The sequence below is a fragment of the Pelmatolapia mariae genome, linkage group LG1 (assembly GCF_036321145.2).
Source record: "Pelmatolapia mariae isolate MD_Pm_ZW linkage group LG1, Pm_UMD_F_2, whole genome shotgun sequence".
NCBI lineage: Eukaryota > Metazoa > Chordata > Actinopteri > Cichliformes > Cichlidae > Pelmatolapia > Pelmatolapia mariae.
In genome coordinates this window covers 29447453-29467509 of record NC_086227.1, presented here as the reverse complement: position 1 = coordinate 29467509, position 20057 = coordinate 29447453, and the positions used below count along the sequence as shown (strand labels likewise).

At 37.7% G+C, this 20057-nt stretch overlaps 2 protein-coding genes across 6 annotated transcripts in view; both read right to left on the bottom strand.

The window, feature by feature from the left end:
* The window catches only part of trpm7 (transient receptor potential cation channel, subfamily M, member 7), a 157338-nt gene extending 155635 nt beyond the window's left edge, over nucleotides 1-1703 (bottom strand). For 2 of the 3 annotated variants that reach the window (XM_063478250.1, XM_063478260.1), the window contains exon 1: nucleotides 1119-1690. In XM_063478250.1, coding sequence (XP_063334320.1) covers nucleotides 1119-1121 — 3 coding nt within the window. In that variant the 5' untranslated portion in view covers nucleotides 1122-1690. Of the gene's footprint in view, nucleotides 1-1118 lie in introns of all 3 variants that reach the window. The other variant, XM_063478277.1, reaches the window with a different exon arrangement.
* Nucleotides 1704-4000: 2297 nt separating this feature from the next.
* zgc:123258 (uncharacterized protein LOC641502 homolog) lies at nucleotides 4001-19386 on the bottom strand. 3 transcript variants are annotated; one of them, XM_063478218.1, is made up of 17 exons: nucleotides 19168-19386; nucleotides 17589-17699; nucleotides 17321-17503; nucleotides 16211-16300; nucleotides 15989-16122; nucleotides 15507-15679; nucleotides 15312-15408; nucleotides 14604-14705; nucleotides 14306-14387; nucleotides 13960-14034; nucleotides 12620-12676; nucleotides 11060-11113; nucleotides 9955-10054; nucleotides 9417-9497; nucleotides 7212-7372; nucleotides 5175-5208; nucleotides 4001-4477 (listed from the first exon to the last, which is right to left on the bottom strand). In XM_063478218.1, exons 1-17 carry the CDS (start codon nucleotides 19219-19221, stop codon nucleotides 4437-4439), a joined length of 1629 nt encoding a protein of 542 aa, XP_063334288.1. In that variant the 5' UTR covers nucleotides 19222-19386; the 3' UTR covers nucleotides 4001-4436. The 3 variants fall into 3 exon arrangements, with proteins under 3 accessions (XP_063334288.1, XP_063334296.1, XP_063334307.1); XM_063478226.1 differs by lacking the exon at nucleotides 5175-5208; XM_063478237.1 differs by lacking the exon at nucleotides 11060-11113.
* Between the last annotated feature and the right edge of the window lie 671 nt (nucleotides 19387-20057).

Sequence of the window (20057 nt, the reverse complement as noted above, 5' to 3'; positions counted from 1 at the left end):
CAATCTGGCAATCAATGCTCATAGAATGTAAAAGTGAAATATCTTGTATATTGTTGTTGTATATTATTTAAGTCTTTTTTTCCCGATGTCTGAATTAAGATAACATACAATTTCCCTGTATAGGTGGAATGACAATCAAATATTTTTTATGTGACCCTAATACTTTCTGGAGGGCCCCTGTAGGTTTTAAACGCACGAAAAACACTACGAGTATATTCAGAGAAATACGCAAACAGATATAAGTCCAGCGGACGTTACCAAGGACATCATTCTCCTCTACCGTTGCCATGGTGAATCCTAGAATCGACACTCCATTGATGACGACTTTTTAATAGTCGTCGCGCACGCGCTCGGCTCGAACCCAGTTGTTTAAACCAATTCCAGTTTATTTTTTCCTCCCTGTCTCTCTGACTCTCTCCAGGAGTTAAACCACAACAATGACTGCAACAGGCCTGAAACGTTCAGGTCCAGCCCAACATGAGCAGAAATACAGGCGTTTCACCAAAACCTGAGCTAATAAAATGAGCATTTCAGCACCACTTTACTTTTCCTGACGCTGGCACGTCTGCGCAGACTTGCCAGCCACTCGGGGTGGCATTGACTTGTTGGTGGTAATGACAGCGTGTCTTGTCTGACATCTGAGACAGCTAAAGGAAACGTCTTAAACAAGTGCTAGCTGCTATTATCAGGTCTAAATGATCGTGAGGTGAAGAAAAGCTCAAAGACAGCGTTGCTCATATCGGCCAGCTACCGCTGCTGCTGCTCCACTAGCTTGTTAGCTTTGTATAGCGCTAGCGAGCTAGCTATTTAGCCTGCTAACGTTACGCCCGTGTGTGATTTGGAGTTTTCTTTGCTAGACGATGTGTCACTGTGCGCTCTTCGCACACTACCTTCACGTTACATTGTGTCAACTCAACAGCCATGCAGTGATTAAAGGGGGAAAAAAACGGCAAAACGTCACCGCGACCCCAGCTGGGTACCTGACCAGGCAGGAGACAGCATGCATTGGGGGGAACCTGCCACTCAAACCTCGATCAGTCACGATGATCCTCCGCGCCAATTTAACCAGACCATAAAACCCAGGGGTGGCAGCTGACCACCTGGAGAGCTTCACATACCATTCTCTTCACCGTTGAGACTCAGGAAGAGCTCTGTCGTGGCTTTTATCCATCTATCAGCGGTACTCTCAGTTAGCCTTGGAAGGAAAGCCCGGTAGACGTTGGAGAGATCCGCTTCGGGTGCAGCTCCAACGGAAGGTTGCTTTTTCATAATTGTGCGACTCCAGACTGACGCTGCATGACGAGCCGGCTGACTCAGCCAGCTCATTGTCACGTGGCGGAGGCGGAGCCAGCAGCCACATGTGCGCTTTGTTTTATTTCCTCTGTTTTTACGAAGACGCCACGAGGTGACGACTTACGCTAAAGCGATTAAATTCAGTTTTATTCATATAGTGCAAACCCGTATCAACAACTGTCGCGAGACGTTTTAAGATAAAGACCCTACAACCCCATCATCCAGCAATCCCACTTAAGCAAGCTCTTGGTAATGTTGGGGCGGAAGAACTCCCTTTCCACAGGAAGAACCGGGTCCAGGGCAGGGGTGGATCTAGAAGGATGGCATGGGGTGGCATGTGCCATCCTAAAATGATCTCTTGCCACCTCAAGTGCTACCCTAGTTTTGCATATGACAGTGTTGTTTATTAAAATAAGATAGCATTAACACTTAGTAGTTACAGTTAACAGTGAATATAAATTCTAAAACTGAATATATTGCATAATTTCCTCTTACTTTTGCTGTTTTGCTTCCACCACAATAAAATCACACTTCCTGCACAGCTCTCTCTCTCTCTCTAAGTGTACTTTAAGAACAGTTTCTCATCTAAAAATCACAATTTTCTGCATTATTCGCTTGCTTATTACCCACCAGTCTACCGTTGTGTACAGCGCTGTCGGCCAGTGTTTTTTTTTAATGACCTCCTTAATCAAACCTCTGTAACTTTGCTCTGCTTCACTTCAGCAGCATCAGGTAATGTTCATATGTTGATGCATAGTTTTCTTTTGTTTTTGTTCTACTGCAGAATATTTTTAAGGATATCTGCTATAAAAAGCCAGGCCACAAAAATCTCCTTAATGTTTTTCTGTTTTATCCTCACTTTGACATGGTACTTTGGCATCTGCTGTGATGCTTAGACCTCTGATGAAGTCTCACAAGTGTCAGTACTGATAAATGATCAGAATTATAATATTTCTGACTGTCTGAGACAAAATTTCCCCAATTCAAATCGAATCAAAATCGTGGATCGAATTGAATCAGGACCTTGTGAATTGGAATCAAATCGATCCTAGAAATCAGTGACAATACCCAGCCCTATTTCACACAGGTGGTTGGTTGGTGCACTCTGGAAATGGAATAAAGGTGAGTGTTATTAACCTTTTGGGGTCCACGGACACACCGCACCTCCAAATCACATAACTGATTTAAGATGACTTTAAGCTCCAATAAGCTGCAGCCATGCTGAGTCTCTATTTCAGCCTGTGTTGAAAGTTCAGACTTCAAAGTATACACCGGTTTTTAAATTTTAATGACAGACCACTAAATCCAGAGTTAAGATAAAAAAATATATATATAAGCCTTTTTTCTAAATACTATTGTCTCATTTTGTGTGTTTTTGTTTTTAAAGCATTTTCTATGGACAGCGCAAAAACACTGAAGAAAAAAAATAGCCACCTCTTTCCTACTGGTGGAAAAATGTAGCATGTCGACCAATATTTTTTTTTAAAAAGTCAACGCGTGGGATTTGGTTGTTTAGGAATAGGGGAAGGTTTTGGGAGTGATGGCAGAGAGACAGAGCGAGCAAGTGAAAGAGAGAGAGATATCGATAGTGAGTTTTGAGATGTGAGAGATTTGTGAGGTTTAGCGTGGAGTGTGTAGTTAGTCTGTTATGTAGTCGTTGTTTTGTTTTGTGTGTCAGTGAGGGCACTAATGACTGTCACAAACCACTAACCTACTGATCGGAAGGTTAGTGGTTCGATCCCTGGCTCCTCCAGTCTGTATGCCAAGTATCCTTTGGCAAGATACTAACCCCAAGTTGCTCTCCGATGCAACATCGGAGTGTGAATGTGTATGAATGTGGTTAGGAAGCACACAGAAGTCTAGAAGAAAGTGCATGTGTGACTGGGTGAATGTGGCATGTTGTACTTGCTTTGAGTCCTCCAGGAGAGTAGAAAAGCGCTATATAAGAATCAGTCCATTTACCATTTACAAAGGCAGACTGCAATGCAAACGCTGTCTCCAGGTGGAAAAGAGGAGTGATACACCTCCTGTTGTCAGGCCTGCAGGTTTATCGCTGTGGTGTTCTCCTCTGTCTTGTGGCAGACAAATTTTTTTTTTACTGGCACAAATAATTTGTGGGGCATCTTATTGTGACACCCGATTTTTCTCTCATTTTCGTTATAGTAATATTTTTAAATGGTTGTACAAAATAAATAAAAAAAACACCAGGTGTATTGGCTGCATTTTTTGATAAATAGTTGTATATGTTTACAAAATGTGTGCAAGTTTTCAAAATGTACAATTTATATTAGCATTTAAAGTTATAAAAATAATTTACTCAACACGTCTGTGGTTTTTACAGTAAAAAACAAAACAAAAAACTACTAGGATTTTATGTTTTTTTTTAATGTTTTACTCATGTCTCTAATCATCTGGCGTTTGCTAAAAATCTGACGTGGAAGGGCAATTTTACCTTTCAGAACAACAACCCTAGCACTGTGTGAAATGTACAGGTTATAGGTCATATTAAAGGTGGGAAAAACCTGTGAAATATATACTGGCTTCTTTTTTTCCCACAACAGCAACTTACATTTTAACAAGAATATGCTAAAATTCTTGTTAAAGAATTTAACACACACAACTGGGGTTGTTGTGCACTTCATCTATAGGAAGACCTTGTTCACTTAAAAGTCACAAATTAAAAATCAGAAAGCTACAGACAAGAACATGAAATACAATTTGTTTTTTTATTTAATATAAGGCAACGAAAGAAATCACGTCTTACAAACAGGTTACACACAAACCCTAGTTATCAAAATAGCTACAAGTAATTTAAACCCCAAACCCATCCCCAATAATGTAACAACTGCCAAGCTGAGTATTATAAAGTGCGTTCTTGTTCTCAATCATCACCAAGGCAAAGTTGTCATTATGTTTTTCTCAAAGTGAACCTGACAGAACTTTCAGGCCCTAAGCATGTGTTTTTAATCACTTTAATATCTCAGTTGCATCTACACAGCATTCATTTACCTTTCACATCAATCAAAATGTACTGCTTGAAGGATCATTTGATCAATAACATGTGTTCCCTTGCTTTGCAAATGTAATATTAAATTGAGATTTTAAAAAAGAAAAAGAAGAGAGTCCATATTCAGCACTGTAAGTCAGCATCTTTCGCCATCTACGGATCGGTCAGTTCTTTTCTCTAAAGAAAAGGAAAGACATGTTAATGTTTACTTTAATCTTTTAGTTTAGTAAGAAAGGCAGACTCATAGACAGCATTTGAATTTATAATGCAAGCTGCATATATGATTTGTTCTACTAATAACAAACAACAGAGATAATGCATTCAAAAATTCATGCCACAGCTCTCCCACGTTAACTGCAAGCAAAATCATGCAAAGGGCAACATGAACACATTGGGAACTGCATGAAGGATGGGCCAGTTATTAATCCTGTCCATTGAAAAAAAGCTGGAATGAGCAGAGAGTGGAAAAGGAAACAAAAAAGGACAAAAACAAACAAACAAACAAAAAACTAAAAAAAAGGAAATAAGTTAATGTCATTCCAGGGCCAAAGCTTTTAGACAAGTCCACTTTATCATATCCCTGCGAGTCACTTTAGACACATCAAAGATAATTTTCAGTCAACTGGAGACACCTAATGGCTAAAATGATGTATTATTTCACACTCAAACTTCTGTCCTAAAATTTATTTGAATTTTAAAAGAGTTAATATGTAGTTTGTCTTTAAATATCAAACTGACCCTGGAAATCAGGAGTTAAAATGTCAAAACAAAGGGTGATAAAGAAGCTGATAAGAGACAATAAGGCACTGCAGTAAGTGACATTAATGACAGGAGCGATGCAGGGGAGAGGTCTGGGGTTTGGAGGGAAGCACACCTGGCAGCAAAGGTTCCCTGGATGAGTCCAAGACCTGGTGAAAATGAAGCCAGGTCAGAATTGTCTCTCTTTTACAGTTTGTGCGTGTCTCACTCTCATGGACATACGTACACACACACGCCCACACATTCACCCAGCCTTGCCAGAGTGTTACAAGTTTAATGTTTTGTGATGACTTTGAATGTCTGGATGGCAAATGTGAGAACCACAGATACTTTCATATTGGCTGCATGGATTTCCCTAAACCTTTCAAACATAATAAGCCTCTCTCGTGTGAGAAATAAATTTCAAGTTATATTTTTGACTGATGGCTGTCTTTGTATCATAAAGGCAATCTCAGAACTAAAGGTATAGTTTAGATGCTTGGTTTTATTCTTTTGATTTGACAAGCTCAAATATTGAACAAACGATAAAACCAGTTCCTAACATCCTTGAACCCTGCTGAGTTGCTTCCATATTTAGTGATTGCATGGTCCCGTCTATCACAAGCAACAATCATCTTATAAGCAACAATCAGCTTAGATAAGCTACAATCGGCTTATCTATCAGATTTGTTATCATTTTATGCGCCATGCCATATGCTTAGGTCAGTTGATCAACAGCTTTTAATAGTTCAAAGAAGGAGACTGGTTTTCACTGTAAAAAACGATCCATTTAAGACCAAGGAGCCGACCTCATTAAGTACTCAAATCTCAACTAAAAACACACTTGGTTTCATTATCCTTTCCAGTTTAACTGGTGTATTTCTTCTGTTCCTTCAAAAGCAGGCTTAATTTATTCTTGCTCTCCAACATTTCATTAATTTTGATTCTATTGTCATTCTTTTTAATTCTCTATTTATTATGTATTTCTCAGTATATTGTAAATACTTTTTTGCTTGGTACACTATCTCCAGCTGTTACAGATTTTAGTCAGAATGAACCTTAAAGTTGGATCAGAACTGCTGGACATGTGGTTTATCTAGTCTAATATCACTGAGATTAACAGGAGAGGTAGCTGAATAACACTGCTACAATATTCCACAAATTTCCAAGTGACATGTCTGGAAAACAGAATTTATAGACATCATGTCCATTTCCTAGATGCTTTTCCAATTCAGGGTCACCAAATGGTTGGAGCCTGTTCATGGTCAGGGACAGGGAACAGCTTGGAGAGGTCTATCACAGAGCTAAAACATAAGGACAGACAAACATTTACACTCATATCTACAAATATGCCCAACTTAGATTTAACCTAATATGCATGTTTTTTGGATTGTATATTAGGTCAGAGCTTACAGAAATCCATGCAAAGATAATCATCAGTGTTTTCACATTTGCCATCATTTAAGCCAGCAGCGGTTCCAGTTAAAACCATTCTCAGTCACAACGGGGGGTCACATATTTTTAAGGTCAGGAAACAGTTAGACAACAGGGAAAACAGCCTGGAATAAACAGCATTCTTTGAGAACAGCATGCAATTCAATATAATATAAGCACTTTTTTGAACAGCCTGCTGTGTCAGGTGAGACCAGTTTTTTCACAGCTGACTTGTATACAAAAACAGCTCACAGGCAAATTAGAAATGATGCACGCTATGGAACTCCAGCGGACAGCAAACAGGATTTTTCTGTTTGTTTTAAAACAGCTACCAGTCAAGAAAAACTCGCTCTGCAAGAATCCAGCAAGCAAACAGTCAAGTTTTCTTCCAAGAGCTCCAGCTAACACACAGGAACACATAGGAAAACTAACAAGTGATCTTCTTTCCCTTTTCCTCCTTTTTTTGTCATTTCATTATGGTAAACAAAGACAGCCTACAACTAAAGCATGTCAGGATTTCCATATTAGTAAGGTAAATTATTAATAATCACTTAGTCTGTGACTACAATTCTTATTCCGTCCTCTGGATTTAAAAAGAGCAAAATGTTGACAGTTTTTTTTTTTGTTTTGTTTTTTGAATGAACCGGTATTGACAGTCAAATATGACAGCTACAAGAGGAATGACGTTTTGTGGAATAATAGAAAAACACCAATACAATTCTCCCTCTCCTCCTCTCACCTGGTATGTGGTTCCAGCCCAGAACTGCTTCATCTCCCCCCTGCAGCCTGCCACCACAGCAGAAGTTATCACAGTGAAGGGCACTAAGTAGAGCAGAGCAGGCTGTCCCATTCCTGACAGCAACATCACGATGAATGTCAGTATCATTCCCAGGAAATAGGCTAAAAAGAAATATGAAGAAGGAAAGAGATATGGTAAACGTAAAGCTTACACCTAGCTTTATATGGCAGCCTTTCAGTTGACGAGTGTAAAAAGAGACTCAATAAAAAGCTAATTCAGTGCACTTGTAAACAAAACTTTATTACTACATCAGCTAATAAAACTCAATAAAGACTAAAAAGTAAAACTGCAGCTAAATACAAGTGAACCCTTTGGAAGTACAGAGAATTGAACTTGCAGGTCATAAAAACGGTAACAAACAAAATAATGCATAAAAGTTATATTCATGTATTCAATAGTAAAACTAAGTAGTTATCAACAGTGAAAGCTGGAAAAAGTTGTGCTAACGACTTCGCTTTGACTGATGTGCTCCAATTAAGAAGATGACATTTGAAGTATGGGTTGTCATTTTTAAAAAAAAAAAAAAAAAAGTTATACAAAGACTGGTTGGTGATAAAGTCTGCTCTCCTCGAGAGATTACTCGGTTTGAATTATACTTCAATCTCAACAATGTTCAAAAGATAAATTACAGAAATGTAATGAGCTGGAAAAGCTTGTAAAGTATTTCTAAAGACCTTCTATTCGACTTATCCAGTTCAGGGTCTGGAGGGCTGGAGACCTGACAGATAGTCAGTTTGCTGCGGGGCTCATGCTCAAATTCACACCACGACCAATTTAGGATCATCATTAACCTAAAATCATATCTTCAGACCGTGGGATGAAGATTGCAAAAGTCCACTTTTAGACAATGCTCTGTGGCCAACTACTGAACCATTTTAAGCTCTAAAAAATCTTGTTTGGATGTACAAGGCATTGCACACCAACATGAAAATGTCATCCAAGCTGCAGAACATGGCGAAAGGAACATCACGGTCTGTTTGCAAGTGTTCTTATAAAATACTTCGTCAGTGCAGCAGCACAATAAATTATGTTTGGTATGCCAATTTTAAAGAGGAAGGAAAGAGAAGAACATGATGAGTATACCAACAGGACTTTGGATTTGAGCAAGGTTGTCACTGACTCTGCTGAGAACAAGATCAGTAAGATGCAGTGGTATTGGGTGAGTCTGGGCTTTTTGTAAACATTATTGAAAAAACATTACCACTTAAATGTTGGAAATATGCATTCACACAGTCCCATTATCATGCTATTAAATATTATAGATTACTGCTATGCAATATTATTTTTTGCTGTGTGTGCGTTTATATGTATGTATAACAAAGAGACAACAGAGACCAAGTGAATGAGGTAGTGTGTTTGTATTTGTACAACACAGCATTAAAAATCCAGGAAAAAAAAAACAAAGGAAAAAAAAAAAAAAAAACTGCCCCGGGCGGTTGTTGCACTGTTGCTAAAAATTGTATTTCACCAAGGAGAGGGGAGACACAACTAGCGAAATACCCAAAGCATAAAAGGAAATAAACAACAAAATCCTACTGATGAAATTAAACAGTTTTGTACAGAGGAATGGTCCAAAATTCCTCCTCATCATTTCGCAATTTTGAGAATTTCTAATGGAGACCGTTGAGACTGAAAGAGGTTCTACAAGTCACGTAAGTCGAGAGTTCACTTGCCTTTTCCAGCCTGCACTGTGAATGATTTCTCAGTTTGTGTAATAAAGACATGAAATGTACAAGTGTTCCCGTGTTATCAGTTAAGTCAAGTTGACTTAGATGAAGATCAGACCACATTTTATGAGTAATAAAACTAAAAAGAGCTCATAAGCGTTTGCGTGACATTGCATGAAGTTCAATCTGAAGAACGTGAGTTCAGTCCTGGCAGTCTAATCTCAACATTGACAATAAAAATGACTGACCATATGCAATATGATAAGAAAAGAAGAAAAGAAAAGAAATAGTGTACGTTTAAACCAGCAATTCACTCAAACAGATCGGAGTTTGGCAAAATTAAACCCCGATCTGAATTTTTCCCCCTTTTCCCAAAATTCAATGACTTTACACAAGACATTGTGTGTGTGTGTGTTTTTTTTTAAATCTATGAAAAATCAATGACAGACCCAACAAAATGATAACAGATGTGTGATACCTATGCAGCAACTGACGAAGTACACTTTCCTCTTGCTCTTGATCCAAACATCAAACCTGCTGCAGTAGGCAACCAAAAGACCTGTGGGTCCAACAACAATGCAGGGTGAGAGCCACTCATCATTACACATACATCATCCAGTATGAAATCCTGTATGTATGGGTTAGTGACTCATTCATTTTCCCCCCATTTACAGTTAATGATGTAAAGAGACTAACCTAAGACAGATGAAATCTAAAGAAGAGTCTGGCTAAACTCAAACCACGGACTCTGCATTTATTGAGTAAGCACCTTAACATTTCGCTATCAAGCTGCAATTTTAAATTAGTTTCCCTATTTTGTTCTTTGTGTTTTTGAATCAAAGAAATAGACTAGATATTAAAAAAACAACAACTTTATTTGTATTAAAAACAAAATCTAACACATTGTTAAGACGTGCTTCATATGTCTAACTAATGTTTGTAAACAGAAATGCTCACACATAATTACATATAAGCAGTGGTGTAAAGGTGAACCGTGAGAGCGTCTATATCCTTACCTGGGACAATGATGTCGCCGTAGCCCAGGATGGAGAACTGCATCATACACAGGTTCTGAGCCCAAGCTAAGAGCCGCGGGACACGCATCACCACAGGAAGCTGAGAAAATGAAGCATTACAGATGCTAAAAATGACAAAAAGGCCAACAGCAGAAATCTTGTTCAGTGTCTTTGTGCCACCTAATCTGACAGCCGTCCCTTAGCTTTACTTGAATCCAACCTGTAGCAGGTACACTTTTCTACACTGCTGTAGATTACTTTGCATATTTTCTGATACAGAGACATTTTCAGCTAAATCTTTCATTTCCATATTTCAGAATCCATCCGGTCTGTGTAGACATAAAGAACGAAGCTCTAAACAAAAGGACTGCTATCATTTATTGTCTGTATTGTGTTTTTGTAATACCTGAACTGAACTTCTTAAATCTTACCTCCCACTTTTATTTTTTATTTTTTCCACAATAAAATCTAGAACAAGCAAACCCACTCAGGAATTTAGTAAACTAAAAAATGAAAATCAAAGAAAAAAAAGACGTTAGTCACCATGTGTGTAGGCAATTCTTACACAAATCAATATGAATACAAAACAATTTGTCTCAAGGAGTATGAAAATAATTAATGCATTCCTGATTAATTAATGAGCTGTAAAACTGCTTGCCGCTCTAATCTTTCTTAAGCAACATTGCTGGAAAATGTGGTAACTTATAAGCACCCATCACCATGCACCTTTTTTTATTAATATCCTTAACAAAAACATGCGTGTGCACATATTACTTGCTGCAAAGCTTTACCTGTTTAAAAAAAACAAACAACCAAAACATAGACCCCAAGCATCTTACTCGTGCCAAAAAGATATTTTTAATCATTTTAGTTTCCTCTTAACCACCTTCTGGATATGCATGACAGACATGCATATTGATACACGTATATATGTACATATGTACACACTTTAACATATGTACACATTTACCCAATAAAAAGGTAAAATTAGTTCTTTCACAGACTAAAACATCAACTGCCACCATACCTCTCTACCCACCTCAGCTATCATTACAACAAAAAAAAAGAGGAAAAAGTAGTGGATGGGTAACAAGTCATGCCTTACTTTCTCAGAGGGAGGCTGGGGTTCAGCGGGGATCTCCACCATGTTACCTTGTGTCTAAGACAGAACCCACCCAACCCCAGTGCACAGTTAGTCTATCGTTCCCCTCAGGGCATCTACAACAAGCAGTGCATGTCAGCTGGGTTGTTAATGAAGCCATAACAAACCTGTAAGGGAGTTCCACCAAGCTCATTTTATAGTGCTCCATTTGTGACTCTGGTAAAGAGTGATTCTTTTATTATTTTTTTTAACCCACCTCCTGAACCCCAATTTATATGAGTGAATCAGAGTGCACTGCAGATTCGTTTGTCCATTAGACATAAAATGTTGCTTTAATTAAGTTGTGAATATTTATGTATACAGTCGTGTGAAAAAGTCTTGAGTTACCCCTCATGTTTTTATATTTTGTTAGGAAAATGGAAAAATATGGTTGTAGTGATTCCATGATGGTTGAACAAGAACTCTTATCTTCTTGAACAAGACAAAAAGCTTTTGTTTGGGTATTGGCTGCCTTTTCTTGTGATCTTTGTTAAGATGATCCCACATTACTTCAATAATTTTGAGGTCTGGGCTCTGGGGACACCAATCGATGACTGATGGTGTTCCACTGTGTGTTTTTCTAACCAGGTATGCATTTACTGTATTGGAAGTGTGTTTGCTGGGATTATTGTTGTGCTGAAATATGAAGCTGCTCCAGCCCCAAACTCTGACAGAACCTCTGCTGTCTTTTACAGATGGCTGTAGACATTCACTATTGTGCCTCCCTCTTGACCTCCTTTGTACACTTTGACAATTTGGATTCAACACCCAATGAGACCTGTTGCCACTGATTTTCAGTCCAGCACTTGTGAATTTGGCATACCTCAGCTTCGTCTCATTTTCTCCCGTTTCTTAAGAATTGCTTCTAGACAGTTACCGTATCTGATGTGGGTAGATATTTTTGGTCTGTTACTTCTTCTTTTCTTCTCTACTTGTTCAGCTTCCTTAATTTTTTTAAGGACGCTCTGCACACCATGCTAAGATACGGTTTTTAGCTAATAACTTTATTTCCAACAGCCTTTTTTCTAAGCTGTCTGTTAAGTGTAGACACAACAGAGGTTAGGCATCTTTTTTTAGCCTTGAATTATTCATCGGTCAGTGTTAAGTGGCCTAATAAACATTCCCCTGAAAACGAGTGAAAAAGCAGCCAATGGCCAAAGAAAAACTTTGGCAAACCTTTAGAAACCCTGGAGAACTTTTGCTCAAGACCAGTTTAAAAGACAAGTCTGGCTCCATGGATGGGAAATATAAAAATAAATAAAGTGTAACTCAACACTTTTGCACAGTACTGTATCTGTGAAATCTAAGTGACCTTCTAATCTTTCTGGCACAAAAAAGGGGGGTGGGGGAGGAAGTGAATGTTTATGAGATTTTGCATTCACATCAGTACAGCTAGACTTGGATATGGATAAAGCCTGCTGCAGGTGTGAAGAAAAAATTGGGTTTTTTTCCAAATTAACAATAGCCCTAAAAACAGTTTGGTGGAGTTTCCCTTCAAGATAGGAAACAATTCAGGAAGCTTACCTTCTCTCCAGATGCATCTGGGCCCAGGGCAACCTGCACCATGATGCTAACTCCATTCTGTAACAGAGGGAGAGATGGCCAAGCATTCATATCAAATTACTTAATGAAAATGAAATCACATCATACTTAAACACCAGAGCAAAAAAATCATCAGTTAGAAAGGCCCTCAGAGAGTGCACAAGTTGTCTGCCAAGCTAATGCCTCATCTCGTGTTGTTTAAGTGATCCAGATTCAAACCAAAATTTAGACTGAGTGTACTCACACTAGACATAGTTGCCTCGCCTGAGCACGACTGTTCGACATCCCCACTCCCCTTATGGCTTGTGCTCATATAAATCTGAGTAAACTTCAGTTTGTTTCAGTATCCTAACTCCTTGCTCGCACTCGCTCACCCTCTTTCGTGGACTCTTGCTGTTGAAAAGCACTCCTGCAGAGTATCAGTTTGTCATTGAGGAAAAAGTGAAAATCTATGCTCAGGCCTGTGGACCACTCACACTACTGTGCTCAAACATTCCTGAACCGTAAAGATTCACTTATCTATATCCAGGCATGGCATCCAGTGATCTAACTATCTAACAAACTAGACTTTGCCATTTAAATGGATGTGGTATAGTTCCCATAGTGTGAGTAAGCTCTTATTTTGTCTGTCTATTCTTAAAGGCTGTACTCAATTCAGTACAGCTGAAATTCACAGCTTCTTCTGCCTCAGATCAGATCCACAACAGAATTTCACAGAGGCAGTCAAACTAAATAAATTTAAGTCATTTTTAAGTGGTCTTGTGGCTGCCAATGTTATGCCTAAACCTTATGGCTCCTCCTTGGCCTGAGACGACTCTATTCTGATGTTTTTAGATGTTTCTGCATCTGATTTTTTATATGTATAAACTTATTTTGTGGAATTTCATGTTTGTTTTATTAGTAAGCTTACTTTTGGCTTTCTCAGCTCATACGCTCCAGGTTAAATAAAGGTTCAATTATAAAAATGTATTATTCCCTTTTCCATGCTACACATCTACATTAATTTTTTATCAAATTAGGGCCGGTATTTTTGTAGTTTGTGCATGAACTTGCTGACAGACAAAAACATCCAAGGTGTACATATCAATTTGTGTGCAGGGTTCACTTCATATTAAAAAAAAAAAATAACTAATTCAGCGTATAACTAATATTCGATGAGTGGATTCTCAAATGTGTCAGACCTTGAGGCAATAAGAGCAGCAAATGCAGAGAAATAGCAAAAACTTTATCTTTTCTTAAAAAAATCAATAGCAGTTCATGTAACAACATTACTGCTTTAGCAACAAGATACAGATCAAAAACAAAAATAAAGATAAACATACCTTAGTGAAGAAAGGAGTGATGAAAACAAAGAAGACATCATATATAAGCAGGAGGCTCAGCAGAATCACACAGATCTTTGAGACATTGGAAAGAAAAAATGATGACCAATTACATGGCTTACAGCATGCTCAAAAATCCATGTGAGGAAATCTGCTGGAAGCTTTGTGAGATCACGAATTATAACATTTTTAATCACAAATCAAAAGCTGGAAAAAAACAAAAATTCTTAGGAATGGAGCACTGCCTGACATTCTTACAGGAAGTGTTGATAAATATGAACAAATATATATTTGTATAAATAGAACAATTACAGTGTAAGCATTCATTGTACAAGAAAAAAAATACCTTGAAATTGGACAGTGAAATTGTCTTCATGAAGTTGAGGCAGAAAGCAATGCCAAGGAGGTCCTGCAGAATCCAGATCCATCTGCAAGACATAAAGACCTCTTTGACTTTAGGGTTTTCATTATTTTAAATGTAGCTATTTCAAGATAAACAGTCTCATAAACATTTCTACAATGTTCTGGGTAATTTTAACCTACAATGTTGTAGAAATTCACCACCAAAATAATTCCCTGCCACAGTGGTGTAACCATGTCTGAAAACTGAGAACAAAGCAGACAAAAGGACTGTGAATGTGTACCTGTCTTCATTTCTGTACACTCCCCAGACCACAGAAATGCTAATGCACACAGCAGCCAACAAGAGAGACCTCACTGAAAAGTTCCAATTCCGGACAGAGAACCTGGAAAAAGACACAGAACCACATTTATGTAGAAACAAAAAAACAAAAACAAAACAAATAAAATGCATGCACACATTCACCGAGACGCTGATGTTTGTTTGAAGCTTTTCAAGTTTTAAACCACTGGTCTTTTTAATATAAAATCTGTAAAAAAAAAAAAAGTTTTAACCTTAGTAACACATCAAAAATCAGACCTTTACTATCCATGAATCACTTGGAACTTGCAGTACTTAATTTCCCCCTCCTGCCTAGATTATTGTACCTCACCATTTGTGTGAACCACTCACTCAATGACAGCATCCCCCCCTGTGACTTCTGGAGAAATTCACAATTCATTTTTAACTTTTACATGGCTAAGCTCCTCGTTTTAATGACCTACTGTACATTCAACCAATTTGCTATAGGTTATTTTTTATCTTTTCGTCACTTTAACACAGTAATTTCCCCAGGTTTTTCAACACAAACAAAATAATATCTCACTCAAAATTAGTCGCCAGGAACTAGTCAATAGTAAAAACTCTCTCTAACGGTCAGATATCTATTTAATGTTTTAACTACAATGATATGGTGTATATTTAATGTGGTTCCAAAGTCTGAGGCTCATACCTCAAAGTGCCGCAACCGATTTTGTCCATCACTGCATCAAAACAGCTATAGAGCGCAGAGGCAGATGCCAGGCAGAAGATAACAATAATGACATAAACTGGAGAAAAAATAAACAAACAGATCATATCATCAAAACTCGAGGTAAAATTACTCTGCTAAACAACCAGGAGCTGATTGAAGAAAAAAAACCCTAACCAAGAACTTTGTAGAAGAAGTACATGAGGACGAGCATCCCACACATTAAGGCAACAAAGATAACCACTTTGAGAGGAGAGTACAGTGAAAGCTCTCCACTGTCTGCTTTGCTTTCTCCGCCTCCTCCTCCTCCTCCTCCTCCTCTTCCAGATGCACCACTATTCAACCGTTCCCTGAAAAACACAAACACAAAAAACCCTCTTTGAACTGTGCTTGAATTTGAAGAAACAAAACAAAATCAGGTAGAATGAAATGTGAAGCAATGCAATACATATGATCTCAGCGAGAGTACATTTAAATGTCACTTGCTCACATCATTATCACCAATCGACATTACACAGTTAATCAATGATATTTTGACTGCATATGAAAAAAGATATATAAATCAATGTGTTTTCTGCTATGTTTGGTTTATTTTTAATGAGACATCATTACAGACACGAGTTTTCAGCTCACAGCTGTATAATACTGAGAAATCTCACCTCTCACACGCCCCGCTCCAGTAGCCGCCCAAAACAACTGTGCCAATGGAAATCAGCAGGATGACTGCAATGCTTGGATCGATCTTTGTGTAAGGTGGAGCATACAGCTTCACCTGCATCTCAGGCCCAAACACCTGAGGATGAATGCAAAGAGTTAAAATTGGTCATCAGATTTAAACAAGAAATATTCAAGGATTTATTAAAAATAAAAAGCTCTCTGACCTTCTGAGCTTCCAGGAAATCCCTGTACCTCATGAGAGCGAGAGAAATATTGACCTTTGCATACTCCGACTCGTTGGCTGATGGGGTTATCTGAAGACATTTTTATAAATATAATCAGTAATTTGGGAATGTTTCAAGTATAATAGAGCAACAATAAAACAAACAAACAAAAAACACTTCGAGATGAGACTATTTTTTAAAATAAATTTGCTCTAGATCAATTAAACTGAATAGTATTTCATTTTTTGTGAGGTGGTAGGGGTATCAGTTTTACCGCTTTCTTTTGTTGTGAAAGTGTTCGTGCAGGGACAGAAGTACAGGGCAGATGTGCATTGTGGTCGTGAGACTCAGTGGACTCTCTATGATCTGGTGGGTTGGCTATCACTAATCACAGGATGCAACACTGGTATATATTTTCAATAAAGCAATACTGGGTAAGCTTACAGTTTACTTCTGTCTGTCAGATCTGGGAAAAGCAGGATTTTCTTACTAGTCACCTCGGACATTTGCAGAAAGATCTAAACGTAAATATAGTATAATATCTATTGTTAAATATGAAAGCATTATAAGCCATTTAGTAAAGGAGACAGGGCTGTTCTTCTTGTTTTTACACTGCACTTTTTACATATTTTGAATTTGTATGGCTGCAAACTTGGGCAGGTCCTGCGTGTGAAAGGGATTTCATCTCACTGGGACCGCCTGATTAAATGAATGTTAATAAAATTTGACTTCAGTTAAATTTAAGTGAACAACACGTGTATGCTCTTGGGTGTCGGCCATGTAACAGCAACTCTAATATGAGGTATCTGGTTGTAAAGACATAAAGCAGATTCATGTCATCATTTAAAAGCAATCAATAAAATATCAAATTGTTTAGTTAACAGATGAATGAATTACATTGACACCAACCTTTTTTACAAGGCAATAAAGCATTTTTAGATGGAAACCCCCACATAAACACCACATCTGTATCATTTCCTCATTTCCTGAATCACGCCTTTGTCTATCGCACTTTCTGATCACCCACAAGCAGCAAAGAGGAAATAATAACTAACCATTAAAAAAAATAAAGGAAGATCTTGAATCAGCTTAATCAATCTAACATCTTACCAGCGTTTCATTGCTGGCAATGAGCAAAGTCGTCGCTCCAAGTCCCTGAGCGATAAGAGCCTTCTGGCTGAAATCACAGTTGCCCCTCATCACCACCAGAGCTTTGCCCTTTACTGAAGATGGAGAGATCCCTGAGCTGTCACACAGCAGAGAGGAGGTCCAATTCACCAACTGGTACTCCGTCTGGAAAAGTCAGTTAACACTTACAGTAAGACAGTGTTTGGAAAGGTGTCACAAACAAAAAGAGCTGTAAAATAGAAAAACTTACTGCAGAATCCAGTGACTGTGCCAGTGGGGTCCAAGAGTGATTGTGAACAATGCAGAACTCCCTCTCAGTATCTCCATTTGAAATATGCAAGATCGCTTCCTGGCCATTTATCTATTGAGAAAGAAATAGTACCCCTTTGATACACCACATATGGAAAATATCTGAATCCAGTCCTGCTTTGACAGTAGTATCTATGATTAACACACTTAAGGCTCATTGAGTACATTGTCATAAATCATTCACACTGAGCCAAGGGACAAATACAAATAAATACAAAATATGGTATAAAATAGTATCAAAATCACATGATGCTCTGAACTATTCATAAGTGCAATAATCTTTTTTTTATAAAGAGTACTTCAAGCTTTTCCCCACACAGATGCATTTGGAGAGTAAGAACAACATTTTTTTTTCCAGCTAATGGATCTTGCTCATCACTTTTCCATTTCCAAACTAACAAAAACAAAAAAACCATCAATGCTTACATCATCTGAGTTGAGATCTACAACCTACTAGATGATACTATAAATCTGCTAATGCTTATCGGGTTAGTTTATGTTACAGCATCCTATTAATTAAATAGGATAATTAATTAAAAGTCACTAGGTTAATTAAAATAAATTCCAACACTATCACCAACAAATCTCAACAGCAAGCCCAGGGAATGTATGTTAGGATATATACAAATATTTTAATATTATGTAGGACACATGACTGAAGGAAAACTTGCCAGCTTTTCTTGTAAATCTGCCACTTTTCCTCTTATAAAGTTACCAGTTTAATTCTCATATTTTCTGTTCTTTTTTTCCACAAAAGTGTTGTCATTTTTCCCATAAATCTGACATTTTATTTATCAGAAAGTTTTTTCTCATACATTTTACATTATTTTCTCATAAATTTAGCTCATACATTGGGGCATAAATTTCATGATTTTTTTTTCCTTTAAAAGTTTTATACATTTTTTAAAGGGGGGTACTTGGATTTTAGCCCAGCCACTTATTAATCACTTTATTTTATTTCATTATCCTCCAACGGCTCCAATTCGCTGTCATAGTAATCCGTAAACTTTATTTTGTACTCTCAAAGTTAGATATCTCAAAGTTTCATGCCACCTGTCAGCTTTAGTATAAAGTCCCTCATGAACACTCGCGCTGTGATCTGCTCACCCAAACGTGAACAGATGTAAAGACTTCCTTGTTGGTGACGTCGCGGAAATCACCGTCTTCAAGTTCCATGGTTTCGGTAAAATTAGATTAAAACGGCCAGCACAGCTATATCTATTTTCATTTCGGCTTTCTTTAAAACAACCTTACCGTAACAGCAGAGCAGTAAAACAGTTTTCCGTGTCGTAGCGCACTGAGGCTAACTGAAATGAACACGAGAGCTAACAATTAACCCCAGTTTGAACGGTTGTATAACTAAAACACACAATCCCTGAGATACAGAGACTAATACTGTCTACCAACTACATGCTCAACATATATTCAAAACGTTAACAGTCAAAGCTGACCGTTTTTTTCGTCGGCAAGTTTGGCTATCAGGCCCGTCAACAGCTAGTTATCAACATTCACCAACTTACCCCCGACGCTAAACAAAGGAGCGACAAAAATACGACTCCGACAGTTCCTTCCATCTTGTTACCACTCGTTTTTAACTATCCAGACAACATGAATTCACTTCTTTATGGCACGACGACACTTTCTACTCCATAAGGTGGTCCATCATAGCTGGTTTAGCTCGCTAGTAGCTGCCGGGGGACTTCCTGTATCGCCTTGTGACATAAACCTGCTGAGCCGCGAGTTTCTGTTTCACCTCAAAGCGTCAGAACAACAACACATATGACAAACACACGCACACACACACTCCTCGTATTAACCACGATTTTAGCACGTTTAAGTAAAACTTCTTTCACTTAAATAATAAGTGAGATAAATTATAATGGCCAGTGTTTAAAACAGAGCTCTAAGTCTTCCAAAGTTAAGAAAAGACATCTTTCTTCTTGTATTTTTACCAGATATTTTCTCATAAATGTGACATATTTTCTCATCAATTTGCTTTTGTTTTCGTGTTAGTATGCAATTATTCTATTTTTTTGTTCTTTTTTTTCTTACCCTTTCCTTGTACCCAGTTTTTTTACTCACAAATATGCCATTTTCTAAATGAATGTGTCCACTTTTTTCTCATAAATTAGCATTTTTTTTTCTTGTAATCTTGCATTGTTGTGCATAAATTAGCATATTATTTCAGATTTTTCTGGTAAATTGCCTTTTTTCATGTCAGTTTCTCGTTTTTCTCATATATTTTAAATTTTTCTCGCAATTATGTTTTTTTTTGTTGTTGTAAATTTGGCTCTTTGTTTTTACTGTAACCAGAAGTCAAAGAAAAACAGCTATCAATTTATGTCCAAAGCACCTGTTTCCTGGGTTTATAGATATCATCAGAAGTTGGAGTAAGGTCAGGCTCTAGTAC

Bases quoted from the DNA above. Each gene is read 5' to 3' on its own strand.
- zgc:123258 (XM_063478218.1), bottom strand. From the start codon at position 19,221: ATGGAAGGAACTGTCGGAGTCGTATTTTTGTCGCTCCTTTGTTTAGCG. The intron at 16,301-17,320 runs GTAAGATGTTAG...AAATGTCTTCAG, and splicing joins TTGCCAGCAATGAAACGCTG to ATAACCCCATCAGCCAACGA. The intron at 15,409-15,506 runs GTTAGGGTTTTT...TTTTTTCTCCAG, and splicing joins CTTCTTCTACAAAGTTCTTG to TTTATGTCATTATTGTTATC.